Genomic DNA, 14,193 nt, shown 5'->3' on the forward strand with positions numbered 1-14,193 from the left:
TACAGTGTAGCACCCGGCTCCTGTCACTGAGGGAGAGCCTGCACCTTGGTGTCACCCCTCAGCCCGCACCCCCCTTGTGATGCCACTGTTTAAGCACATAGGTCATCATAGGGACTAAACACCCTGGAAAAAGTCCTCAGAAGGGATGAAACACGTTGGGGGGCACCCATATACCAGGGCACATTCATATGGACTTTTATAATCTACCTGTACAATACTTGTTATTTGGTTTTACCACCATTGCTGATTATAGTAATTGGGCATGTTAATCCTGCACCGTGCAGTAAATGCTGTTGGATATGGGCAGACTGTATAAATACAAATACGGTAACCTGCACTCGTATCATTCTCCTATTCTAGTTATTAACCCAGCTCCCCTCACACGCAGCCAGCAGAGCGCACACAGCACGGGACAATGGCGTACCAGCAATATGGCGGCAAGATCTGGTGAGTACACAATACTTACCCTGCATATTGCCCCGTAGTGTCCTGTAAGTTCCCTGATGCTGTCTGTATTACAGAGGAGGATCAGACGTACACAGCAACATCTAATTGTGGGAAGCAGGAGACTTATATATATATTGTGATAGAAGAACTGGAGAAGTGTGGAATGGCTTCTATGTGTGTTCTAGGTTCCTGTCATATGTGTTCTGAAACCCCCAGGAGAAGTCTGTTTGGGAAAAACAGACTAAATTGTCGGCTTTAGAGAAAAGCCGGATTGGGTTCTGGGGGTGTGGATGTGAGGAGAGGGAGGGCTCCATCCACAGGCCACTCCAGGTGTTGGGCCTTTTAGCCTGGAAGCAGGCCAATTAGTGGTTTCACCTGGAAATGGCTAATATAAGCTGGGTTTGTTTGTGGCTGAGTGTCTCACACCTGGGAGAGCAGGCAGACTAGCCTGTTCAGAGACACTTGGTGATAATCCTTGTGAGTACTGTGCACGTGTTTTGTTGATGGTGAGGGTAACAGGCCCTACCATTATTATAGAGAGGGAACCTGCTGTGTAGCTAGTGCCCAGCCGGGCTAGGAATTATGTTTATGTTTTGTTAATGTTTATATTCATTTGGCACAATAAAGACTGGTGCCGACCAGTTTGTATGAGAACCCCTGACTTGTATCCTGTTTCTACAGCTGCTGCGTGTGTAAAGAAGGAGTCCATCTACCCCAGGAGAGGGACCCCTATCCTGACTGTGTCGCATTTGGTGGAGAATGTGGGCAATCATACACTGAAGTTTGCAGCAAGGAGAAATTTTCGTTTAAAATTTAAGGGGACAGATACCAATTCGTCAGTGTGGATATAAAGTTGTGTCCTTTGAAGTTCATAGAGGTGGCGTCCGCAGATGCTTAGGGAAGCCAGATTCTGCTTCCAACCTACACCCCAGGGCAAAATGGAGGACATTGTTAAAGCCTTGCTCCAAGCTACGGCAGCTCAGCAGGAAACAAACAAAGTTCAGCAAGAAGCTACCAGGGCTCAGCAAGAAGCTACCAGGGCTCAGCAAGAAGCTACCAGGGCTCAGCAAGAAGCTACCAGGGCTCAGCAAGAAGCTACCAGGGCTCAGCAAGAAGCTACCAGGGCTCAGCAAGAAGCTACCAGGGCTCAGCAAGAAGCTACCAGGGCTCAGCAGGAAGCTACCAGGGCTCAGCAAGAAGCTACCAGGGCTCAGCAAGAAGCTACCAGGGCTCAGCAGGAAGCTACCAGGGCTCAGCAAGAAGCTACCAGGGCTCAGCAAGAAGCTACCAGGGCTCAGCAGGAAGCTACCAGGGCTCAGCAAGAAGCTACCAGGGCTCAGCAAGAAGCTACCAGGGCTCAGCAAGAAGCTACCAGGGCTCAGCAGGAAGCTACCAGGGCTCAGCAGGAATCCAGTCATGTGCAACTATTGGCCTTGGAGGCAGCCCAGAGGCAACAACACCATCGAGGAAACCCACCAGCCCATAGCGGAAAACAGCCAGGCCATAAAAGAGGTGGTACAGCAGCTTGTAGTTTGGTCTGGAGATGCTTCCCCTGCTCTTCTAACCAACACTCACACCATACGGACCAGTCACTTTCTGCAATAGATGACCAAGAGTGATGATGTGGAGGCATACCTTACGGCCTTTGAAAGAACCGCCGAAAGAGAGAAGTGGCCTAAAGAGCAGTGGGCAAGTCTTGTGGTACCCTTCCTGTCTGGAGAACCACAAAAGGCCTACTATGATTTATGTCTGAATGATGCCAAGGACTATGCAAAGTTAAAACGGGAGATCCTAACCCGCTTGGGAGTCACCTCATTTGTTCGGGCCCAACGAGTCCACTGCTGGGAGTTCCAAATGGAAAAACCTCCACGCTCACAGATGCATGACCTCGTCCATCTAACCACAAAATGGCTGCAGCCAGAGACGCTGACAGGACCACAGATGGTGGAAAGAGTCATGATGGACCGGTATCTGTGATCGGTACCTGCGTCTCTGCGCAAGTGGGTGAGCCATGCAAACCCTAAGTCCGCAGACCAGCTAGTCGAACTGGTGGAGAGGTACGTGGAGGCTGAGGAGCTGATGAGTGTGCCCCACCGAGCCCCGATGGCGCATCGGTGAACTCCCATCAGCACTGTTAAGACTGTTCCAGGGGAAGAGGGTGCTGGGCGATGGAAGGTACTCAAGACTGGGGTGTGGAACCTGGAGACGGACCAGCCAGGCCAGGAAGGTTCCTACCCTGTAAAACACTAGATATTAATGTAATTCAATGTTTCTGATGTGGTTTCGGCCATATTGTGGCTAATTGTTTGCTTACCTGTGAACCTATGCAATGTGATACTGCTTATGTCAACCGCACGATGTCTTTCGTTGCACAACCAGCCTGTACTGCTGACCGGCAGGTTGAGACAGATAAGCACATGTGTATACTCACTGTAGAAGGCAACCGAGTAGAGGCTCTGTTAGATTCTAGTAGCCTGGTTACACTTATGAAAGCTGAACTGGTGAACCCCTTGAAGCGTAAGGTGAAAACTGTTGGTGTGACCTGCATACATGGGGACACTCGCTATTATATTACTGCAGAAGTGAAAATCGAGACACCATGTGGTTCCGTGATAGTCTCTGTGGGTTTGGTACGTGGCTTAATGTACGATGCAATATTGGGGAGAGACTTTGCTCACTTCTGGAAGTTGTGGGAAAGCCGATTTTGCACAGAGGTAAATCACCCTGACTCGTTTGAGAAGGTTTCTGGCGTAGTAGCAGAGGAAGTTTCTTCAGAGTCAGAGGTGTTCCCTTTTCTAGTTTGATTGGCGAACTAGAGAATGCAGAGCGTGATGGTGGCTCACCAAGTGTTGTGCCTCCCACTGAGGTCGGAAGTGTTGTTGAGCCAGTTGATAGTCTGCCTGATTTAGAGGTCAGAAGAGAGGTTTTTGCCGTGGAGCAGTTAAATGACCCTACTCTGGTAGAAGCCAGGGAGAATGTCAAGGTGATCAATGGTAAACCCATAGACCTTTGTCATATCCTCACATGGCAGTATGTCAGGATTTGTTGTATCAGGTGACTAAGAAGGGGGAAGATATTGTGGAACAACTAATAGTTCCCAAAGCTTACAGAAGAACATTGTTGGATCTAGCCCATGGTCATATGCAGGCCACCTAGGGGTATAGGAGAATACCACTGAGTGAATTATGCAGAGGTTATTTTGGCCCAGGGTCCATAAAGAGGTATCTGATTATTGTGCATCCTTCCTGAATGTCAGTATCATGCTCCAAGGCCACATTTCAAAAGTCCCCTGGTTCCGTTACCCATTATTGAGGTTCCGTTTGAAAGAATAGCTATGGATTTGTTTGGGCCATTAATGAAATCTGCCCGGGGCCATCAATATATTCTGGTGATAATGGATTACGCTACACGGTACCCGGAAGCGATACCGTTACGCAATACGTCAACCAAGACCATTGCTAGAGAATTAGTCCATGTCTTTAGCAGGCTGGGAATACCTAAGGAGATCCTGACTGACCAAGGTACCCCATTTATGTCAAATATCATGAAGGAGTTATGCCGCTTGTCTAAATTTGACCATTTAAGAACCTCTGTGTACCATCCCCAGACCGATGGGCTAGTGGAGAGGTTTAATAAAACTTTAAAACACATGCTAAGGAAAGTAGTGGACAAAGATGGTAGAGACTGGGATTACTTGTTACCTTATTTGCTGTTGGCCATAAGAGAGGTTCACCAATTCTCCACAGGGTTTTCCCCTTTTGATTTGTTGTACGGGAGACATCCAAGGGGGTTACTTGACATTGCCAAAGAGACATGGGAGGGGCAGTCCAGTCCCTATAAAACAGTTATTGAGCATTTTTCTCAAATGCAAGAAAGAATTGCTGCTGTGGTGCTTATAGTAAGAGAGCACTTGGAACAGGCCCAAAAGGCACAGCAGAGGGTATACAACCGCAATGCTCGCTTACGCAACTTTGCTCCTGGGAACAGAGTGTTGGTGTTGGTTCCCACAGTAGAAAGTAAACTTTTGGCTACGTGGCAAGGACCTTTTGAAATCTTAGAAAAGTGGGGCAGGTCAATTATAAAGTTTACCAGCCGGGGAAAAGAAAACCAGAACAGATATACTATGTAAATCTAATAAAACCCTGGAAGGATAGAGCAGCACTGTCAGCCGTCCGAGCCCCTCCAGTAAACCCAGGGCCCATGGTACCCGAAGTGACAGTGGAAAAAACCCTGCCAGCCAGTCAACAGCAGGAAGTTAAGGAATTTCTGAATAGAAATAGGGTGCTGTTTTCTGACCAAAAGGGAAAACCACGGTCATCAAACATGACATAATCACTGACCCAGGGGTTAAGATCAACCTAAAATCCTATAGGTTACCAGAAGCCCAAAGAGAATCAGTGTCGAAGGAAATTAAAAATATTTTAGAGTTGGGTGTAATTGAGGAATCGCATAGTGAGTGGTCAAGTCCCATTGTGCTCATTCCAAAACCTGATGGGAATGTGCGATTCTGCAATAACTTCTGGAAATTGAAAAGTGTGTCAAAGTTCGATGCCTACCCAATGCCTAGGGTGGACGAACTAATTGAAAGGGTGGGGACAGCCAGATATTTAACTACTCTTGACTTAACAACACTTGCCAATACCCTTTGGTTAACTGAGAACGCCAAAGAAAAGACTGCTTTTGCTGCACCAGAGGGGTTGTTTCAAAACAAAATGTTGCCCTTTGGGCTACATGGGGCACCTGCTACCTTTCAAAGCTTGATGGATAGGATTCTAAGGCCACATAGACAGTATGCTGCTGCTTATCTGGATGGTGTGGTCATTCATAGTCCTGATTGGCAGTCTCACTTGCCCAGAGTACAAGCAGTGTTGGACTCCATCTGTAAGGAAGGTTTGACAGCCAACCCAAAAAAGTGTTGTCTAGGGATGAAAGAAGTAAAGTATCTTGGGTACACCACTGGCAGAGGTTTGATAAAACCACAGCTCAATAAGATTGAGGCAATCCAAAACTGACCATGACCCCTGAATAAAAAGCAGGTGAGAGCCTTCTTAGGGATCACTGGGTATTATAGGAGGTGTATACCCAATTTTGCCACCATTGCAGTCCCACTGACTGACCTTACCAAAGGCAAACAGAAAGTCATGGTGGAATGGGGGTCCTGAAGCAGAGAAGGCTTTCCAGGAGTTAACGCTATTTTTATGTACCCAACCAGTCCTGATGACCCCTGATTTTGACAGAGAGTTTGTTGTACAAACCGATGCATCAGATGTAGGCATTGGAGCTGTCCTGTCCCAAAGCAAAGAGGGTGATGAACACCCGATTTTCTTCTTAAGCCGGAAATTAAATGTACATGAAAGAGACTATGCTACGGTCGAGAAAGAAGCATTGGCCATAAAGTGGGCATCAGAGACTCTCAGGTACTACTTGGTGGGAAGAAAGTTCAGATTGATCACTGACCATGCCCCACTGAAGTGGATGTCAGAAAACAAAGGACAGTAATGCGAGAATAACGAGATGGTTCTTGGCATTACCAACCTTTAAAATAGAACACAGGCCAGGAAGCCAGCTGGCTAATGCTTTGTCACGTGTCCATTGTTTGGGGGCTGCAGTTGTTCTGCCCCACAGGTCGAAACAAAGGGAGGGATATGTAATAGAAGCACTGGAGAAGTGAGGAATGGCTTATATGTATGTCCTAGGTTCTTGTCATATGTGTTCTGAAACCACAGGAGAAGTCTGTTTGGGAAAAACAGACTAGAAATGTCGGCTTTAGAGAAAAGCCGGTTTGGGTCCTTGGGGGTGTGGATGTGAGGAGAGGGAGGGCTCCATCCACAGGCCACTCCAGGTTTTGGGCCTTTCAGCCTGGTAACAGGCTCATTAGGGCTTGCAGCTGGTAATGGCTAATATAAGTTGGGTTTGTTTTGTGGCTCACACCTGGGAGAGCAGGCAGACTAGCCTGTTCAGAGACACTTGGTGATAATCCTTGTAAGTACTGTGCACGTGTTTTGTTGATGGTGTGTAGCTAGTGCCCTGCTGGGCTAGGACTTATGTTTATGTTTTGTTTATGTTTATATTCATTTGGCACAATACAGACTGGCGTTGACCAGTTTGTATGAGAACCCCTGACTTTTATCCTGTTTCTACAGCTGCTGTGTGTGTAAAGAGGGAGTCCATCTACCCCAGGAGAGGGACCCCTATCCTGACTGTGTTGCAATATATATATATATATCTGTATATAATATAATATATGTGGACATATAACTGGGACGTACCACTGATAACCCAGGTTTTAGCTCTGGTGTAAAAGGGGTATTGCAGGGTTACCCCTGCAAGCTCCTTGGTGTAAATGGGGACAGGGATGTATTCCCGGGTTGAGTGACCCAGCAATCCAACTCAGGTAACTTGCAGGGTTTAACACGGGAATAATCCATGAAACCCTGTAGTGTAAACGGCGCGATCCGGGTCACGATGACCTGGAGCCCGGCGCATCTTGGCCGATTCTCCAAGCGTTTACTTCCACGCTGGAAGAGCGGGATCACTGCAGACCCTGCTCTGGTGTGAACGGCGCCGACTCAGGAATTTCCTGGGTCAGTGCCGGCTAAATTCCAGGTCTAATCCGGATTGAACCCTGTTCCAACCTCCGGGTCAGACCCGGAATTTAGGCATAAAAGCAGCATAAGACAATTCCCAGTAGGATGAATACAGTTATTGCATCCAGTACATACATGTAACATGTAAGAAAACTCTTCCTACAGATTTTGGGACTGAACTTTTTTGAGATAAAGGACAATAATTGGGCTACGGCACGAATGAACAATCCCCAATTGATTATACACTAATTACTGTCATTATCACCACTCAGGAGCGCTTGGACACACATTTCTAGTTAATACTTACAGCTGGGGGTTTGGGGCACCTCCTATGTGGCAGCAGCCGGGGGTTTGGGGCACCTCCTATGTGGCAGCAGCTGGGGGTTTGGGACACCTCCTATGTGGCAGCAGCCGGGGGTTTGGGGCACCTCCTATGTGGCAGCAGCTGGGGGTTTGGGGCACCTCCTATGTGGCAGCAGCTGGGGGTTTGGGGCACCTCCTATGTGGCAGCAGCTGGGGGTTTGGGGCACCTCCTATGTGGCAGCAGCCGGGGGTTTGGGGCACCTCCAATGTGGCAGCAGCACGGGGCAGGACAAGCACCTTAGAGCCTCCCTACACACTTCTTTGGTAAATGGAGCCCATGTAGCTTTTTATACCTTACAGTCCCATATAGCGGCATGAAATTCTATAAGGAGGTTTGGTGAAATGCCCATTTTATTCCCGTTCATTTCACGCAGCTTTCAAGGTTTCAGTTGTCATCGTTGGACAAATCTCCGACTGCCTAGGGAGAAAATGACAGAGTATCTGGGACTATTAATACCCGGGTACCTCACATGGGAAGGGCGGCCAATAATAGACACTGGACTCCAGTCAGAGGCTGTGAGGAGGCTGCGTATAGCTCTCCCATAGACAGTACAGTGGTCATTACTAGATTCATATATTATAGGAAACCCCCTGCAGAATGTCTATCAGTAATAATGCTCCTGTTTTATCATTAGGTGACTGTGATATCCCCCCGCCTGGGACGTGACATTGCCTCCGAGCTGGACGGTGATTTGCAGGAAGCTGATCTGACTACGTTGCGTCGATTGCTGGTTCTTCATATCTCATGTGACGAGGGCAGTGTGAGTGCCAGCTCCTCGCCTGAGCCAGATCCGGGTCAGTGTATGAGACGCCTCAGTATGCCCGCTCTCTATGCCTGCTCATCGCTTTGTACGCCATATTGTCACTTTGTCACTTAGGTTCCCATCTATGTCACATTGAGTTCTCTGCCTGTCCGGGGGATGTTCTAAGCTTGGAGAGCTGCCTCAAATCATTGCTGCTTACAAGGCCTGGTGAGCGAGAAGAAGTCCACCTGATACTACCAGAAGAAGCCTCCGAGTGTAAGTACACTATCATTGTCTACAACACAACATTATGGCACATGAAGGGTTGTGTTAGAGAGATTTAGACAATATGTCCCAATGGTAGGGGGTCCCGGTCCTGATACCCCTGCAATGTGTTCATTATATCAGGGAGCAGTAGGTGGTAGTGCTAAGAGAACACACATTGGCTGGTACTGCTGGCAGAGCACACGGGCGCTGGCATAGAGATACCTACTTACATTGTGTCACACAGGTACAGCTAGTGACAGGATAAGTACATTGTGTCACACAGGTACAGCTAATGACGGGATAAGTACATTGTGTCACACAGGTACAGCTAGTGACAGGATAAGTACATTGTGTCACACAGGTACAGCTAATGACGGGATAAGTACATTGTGTCACACAGGTACAGCTAATGACGGGATAAGTACATTGTGTCACACAGGTACAGCTAATGACGGGATAAGTACATTGTGTCACACAGGTACAGCTAATGACGGGATAAGTACATTGTGTCACACAGGTACAGCTAATGACGGGATAAGTACATTGTGTCACACAGGTACAGCTAATGACGGGATACATTGTGTCACACAGGTACAGCTAATGACAGTATAAGTACATTGTGTCACACAGGTACAGCTAATGACAGGATAAGTACATTGTGTCACACAGGTACAGCTAATGACAGGATAAGTACATTGTGTCACACAGGTACAGCTAATGACGGGATAAGTACATTGTGTCACACAGGTACAGCTAATGACAGGATAAGTACATTGTGTCACACAGGTACAGCTAATGACAGGATACATTGTGTCACACAGGTACAGCTAATGACAGGATAAGTACATTGTGTCACACAGGTACAGCTAATGACGGGATACATTGTGTCACACAGGTACAGCTAATGACGGGATAAGTACATTGAGTCACACAGGTACAGCTAATGACGGGATAAGTACATTGTGTCACACAGGTACAGCTAATGACGGGATAAGTACATTGAGTCACACAGGTACAGCTAATGACGGGATAAGTACATTGTGTCACACAGGTACAGCTAATGACAGGATACATTGTGTCACACAGGTACAGCTAATGACAGGATAAGTACATTGTGTCACACAGGTACAGCTAATGACGGGATACATTGTGTCACACAGGTACAGCTAATGACGGGATAAGTACATTGTGTCACACAGGTACAGCTAATGACGGGATAAGTACATTGTGTCACACAGGTACAGCTAATGACAGGATAAGTACATTGTGTCACACAGGTACAGCTAATGACAGGATAAGTACATTGTGTCACACAGGTACAGCTAATGACAGGATAAGTAGATTGTGTCACACAGGTACAGCTAATGACAGTATAAGTACATTGTGTCACACAGGTACAGCTAATGACAGGATAAGTAGATTGTGTCACACAGGTACAGCTAATGACAGTATAAGTACATTGTGTCACACAGGTACAGCTAATGACGGGATAAGTAGATTGTGTCACACAGGTACAGCTAATGACGGGATAAGTACATTGTGTCACACAGGTACAGCTAATGACGGGATAAGTACATTGTGTCACACAGGTACAGCTAATGACAGGATAAGTACATTGTGTCACACAGGTACAGCTAATGACGGGATAAGTAGATTGTGTCACACAGGTACAGCTAATGACGGGATAAGTACATTGTGTCACACAGGTACAGCTAATGACGGGATAAGTACATTGTGTCACACAGGTACAGCTAATGACGGGATAAGTACATTGTGTCACACAGGTACAGCTAATGACAGGATAAGTACATTGTGTCACACAGGTACAGCTAATGACAGGATAAGTACATTGTGTCACACAGGTACAGCTAATGACGGGATAAGTACATTGTGTCACACAGGTACAGCTAATGACAGGATAAGTACATTGTGTCACACAGGTACAGCTAATGACAGGATAAGTACATTGTGTCACACAGGTACAGCTAATGACGGGATAAGTACATTGTGTCACACAGGTACAGCTAATGACAGGATAAGTACATTGTGTCACACAGGTACAGCTAATAACAGGATAAGTACATTGTGTCACACAGGTACAGCTAATGACAGGATAAGTACATTGTGTCACACAGGTACAGCTAATGACGGGATAAGTACATTGTGTCACACAGGTACAGCTAATGACGGGATACATTGTGTCACACAGGTACAGCTAATGACAGGATACATTGTGTCACACAGGTACAGCTAATGACAGGATAAGTACATTGTGTCACACAGGTACAGCTAATGACGGGATAAGTACATTGTGTCACACAGGTACAGCTAATGACGGGATAAGTACATTGTGTCACACAGGTACAGCTAATGACGGGATAAGTACATTGTGTCACACAGGTACAGCTAATGACGGGATAAGTACATTGTGTCACACAGGTACAGCTAATGACGGGATAAGTACATTGTGTCACACAGGTACAGCTAATGACGGGATACATTGTGTCACACAGGTACAGCTAATGACAGTATAAGTACATTGTGTCACACAGGTACAGCTAATGACAGGATAAGTACATTGTGTCACACAGGTACAGCTAATGACGGGATAAGTACATTGTGTCACACAGGTACAGCTAATGACAGGATAAGTACATTGTGTCACACAGGTACAGCTAATGACAGGATACATTGTGTCACACAGGTACAGCTAATGACAGGATAAGTACATTGTGTCACACAGGTACAGCTAATGACGGGATACATTGTGTCACACAGGTACAGCTAATGACGGGATAAGTACATTGAGTCACACAGGTACAGCTAATGACGGGATAAGTACATTGTGTCACACAGGTACAGCTAATGACGGGATAAGTACATTGAGTCACACAGGTACAGCTAATGACGGGATAAGTACATTGTGTCACACAGGTACAGCTAATGACAGGATACATTGTGTCACACAGGTACAGCTAATGACAGGATAAGTACATTGTGTCACACAGGTACAGCTAATGACGGGATACATTGTGTCACACAGGTACAGCTAATGACGGGATAAGTACATTGTGTCACACAGGTACAGCTAATGACGGGATAAGTACATTGTGTCACACAGGTACAGCTAATGACAGGATAAGTACATTGTGTCACACAGGTACAGCTAATGACAGGATAAGTACATTGTGTCACACAGGTACAGCTAATGACAGGATAAGTAGATTGTGTCACACAGGTACAGCTAATGACAGTATAAGTACATTGTGTCACACAGGTACAGCTAATGACAGGATAAGTAGATTGTGTCACACAGGTACAGCTAATGACAGTATAAGTACATTGTGTCACACAGGTACAGCTAATGACGGGATAAGTAGATTGTGTCACACAGGTACAGCTAATGACGGGATAAGTACATTGTGTCACACAGGTACAGCTAATGACAGGATAAGTACATTGTGTCACACAGGTACAGCTAATGACGGGATAAGTAGATTGTGTCACACAGGTACAGCTAATGACGGGATAAGTACATTGTGTCACACAGGTACAGCTAATGACGGGATAAGTACATTGTGTCACACAGGTACAGCTAATGACGGGATAAGTACATTGTGTCACACAGGTACAGCTAATGACAGGATAAGTACATTGTGTCACACAGGTACAGCTAATGACGGGATAAGTAGATTGTGTCACACAGGTACAGCTAATGACAGGATAAGTACATTGTGTCACACAGGTACAGCTAATGACAGGATAAGTACATTGTGTCACACAGGTACAGCTAATGACAGGATAAGTACATTGTGTCACACAGGTACAGCTAATGACGGGATAAGTACATTGTGTCACACAGGTACAGCTAATGACAGGATAAGTACATTGTGTCACACAGGTACAGCTAATAACAGGATAAGTACATTGTGTCACACAGGTACAGCTAATGACAGGATAAGTACATTGTGTCACACAGGTACAGCTAATGACGGGATAAGTACATTGTGTCACACAGGTACAGCTAATGACGGGATACATTGTGTCACACAGGTACAGCTAATGACAGGATACATTGTGTCACACAGGTACAGCTAATGACAGGATAAGTACATTGTGTCACACAGGTACAGCTAATGACAGGATAAGTACATTGTGTCACACAGGTACAGCTAATGACAGGATACATTGTGTCACACAGGTACAGCTAATGACGGGATAAGTACATTGTGTCACACAGGTACAGCTAATGACGGGATACATTGTGTCACACAGGTACAGCTAATGACAGGATAAGTACATTGTGTCACACAGGTACAGCTAATGACGGGATACATTGTGTCACACAGGTACAGCTAATGACGGGATAAGTACATTGTGTCACACAGGTACAGCTAATGACGGGATACATTGTGTCACACAGGTACAGCTAATGACGGGATACATTGTGTCACACAGGTACAGCTAATGACAGGATAAGTACATTGTGTCACACAGGTACAGCTAATGACAGGATAAGTACATTGTGTCACACAGGTACAGCTAATGACGGGATAAGTACATTGTGTCACACAGGTACAGCTAATGACAGGATAAGTACATTGTGTCACACAGGTACAGCTAATGACGGGATAAGTACATTGTGTCACACAGGTACAGCTAATGACGGGATACATTGTGTCACACAGGTACAGCTAATGACGGGATAAGTACATTGTGTCACACAGGTACAGCTAATGACAGGATAAGTACATTGTGTCACACAGGTACAGCTAATGACAGGATAAGTACATTGTGTCACACAGGTACAGCTAATGACAGGATAAGTACATTGTGTCACACAGGTACAGCTAATGACGGGATAAGTACATTGTGTCACACAGGTACAGCTAATGACAGGATAAGTACATTGTGTCACACAGGTACAGCTAATGACAGGATAAGTACATTGTGTCACACAGGTACAGCTAATGACAGGATAAGTACATTGTGTCACACAGGTACAGCTAATGACGGGATAAGTACATTGTGTCACACAGGTACAGCTAATGACGGGATACATTGTGTCACACAGGTACAGCTAATGACAGGATAAGTACATTGTGTCACACAGGTACAGCTAATGACGGGATACATTGTGTCACACAGGTACAGCTAATGACAGGATAAGTACATTGTGTCACACAGGTACAGCTAATGACAGGATACATTGTGTCACACAGGTACAGCTAATAACAGGATAAGTACATTGTGTCACACAGGTACAGCTAATGACAGTATAAGTACATTGTGTCACACAGGTACAGCTAATGACGGGATAAGTACATTGTGTCACACAGGTACAGCTAATGACAGGATACATTGTGTCACACAGGTACAGCTAATGACAGTATAAGTACATTGTGTCACACAGGTACAGCTAATGACAGGATAAGTACATTGTGTCACACAGGTACAGCTAATGACAGGATAAGCACATTGTGTCACACAGGTACAGCTAATGACGGGATAAGTACATTGTGTCACACAGGTACAGCTAATGACAGGATAAGTACATTGTGTCACACAGGTACAGCTAATGACGGGATAAGTACATTGTGTCACACAGGTACAGCTAATGACGGGATACATTGTGTCACACAGGTACAGCTAATGACAGGATACATTGTGTCACACAGGTACAGCTAATGACGGGATAAGTACATTGTGTCACACAGGTACAGCTAATGACGGGATACATTGTGTCACACAGGTACAGCTAATGACGGGATACATTGTGTCACACA

General features: G+C 45.8%; 1 protein-coding gene across 1 annotated transcript in view; it reads left to right on the forward strand.

The window, feature by feature from the left end:
* Positions 1-415: 415 nt before the first annotated feature.
* M1AP (meiosis 1 associated protein) overlaps positions 416-14,193 on the forward strand; it is a 97,925-nt gene continuing 84,147 nt past the window's right edge. The window contains exons 1-4 of the mRNA XM_088457222.1: positions 416-447; positions 7,772-7,913; positions 8,033-8,198; positions 8,276-8,416. Coding sequence (XP_088313348.1) covers positions 416-447; positions 7,772-7,913; positions 8,033-8,198; positions 8,276-8,416 — 481 coding nt within the window. The remainder of the gene's footprint in view (positions 448-7,771; positions 7,914-8,032; positions 8,199-8,275; positions 8,417-14,193) is intronic.

Source organism: Taudactylus pleione, unplaced genomic scaffold (assembly GCF_031769625.1).
Source record: "Taudactylus pleione unplaced genomic scaffold, aTauple2 ptg000747l, whole genome shotgun sequence".
Taxonomy (NCBI): domain Eukaryota; kingdom Metazoa; phylum Chordata; class Amphibia; order Anura; family Myobatrachidae; genus Taudactylus; species Taudactylus pleione.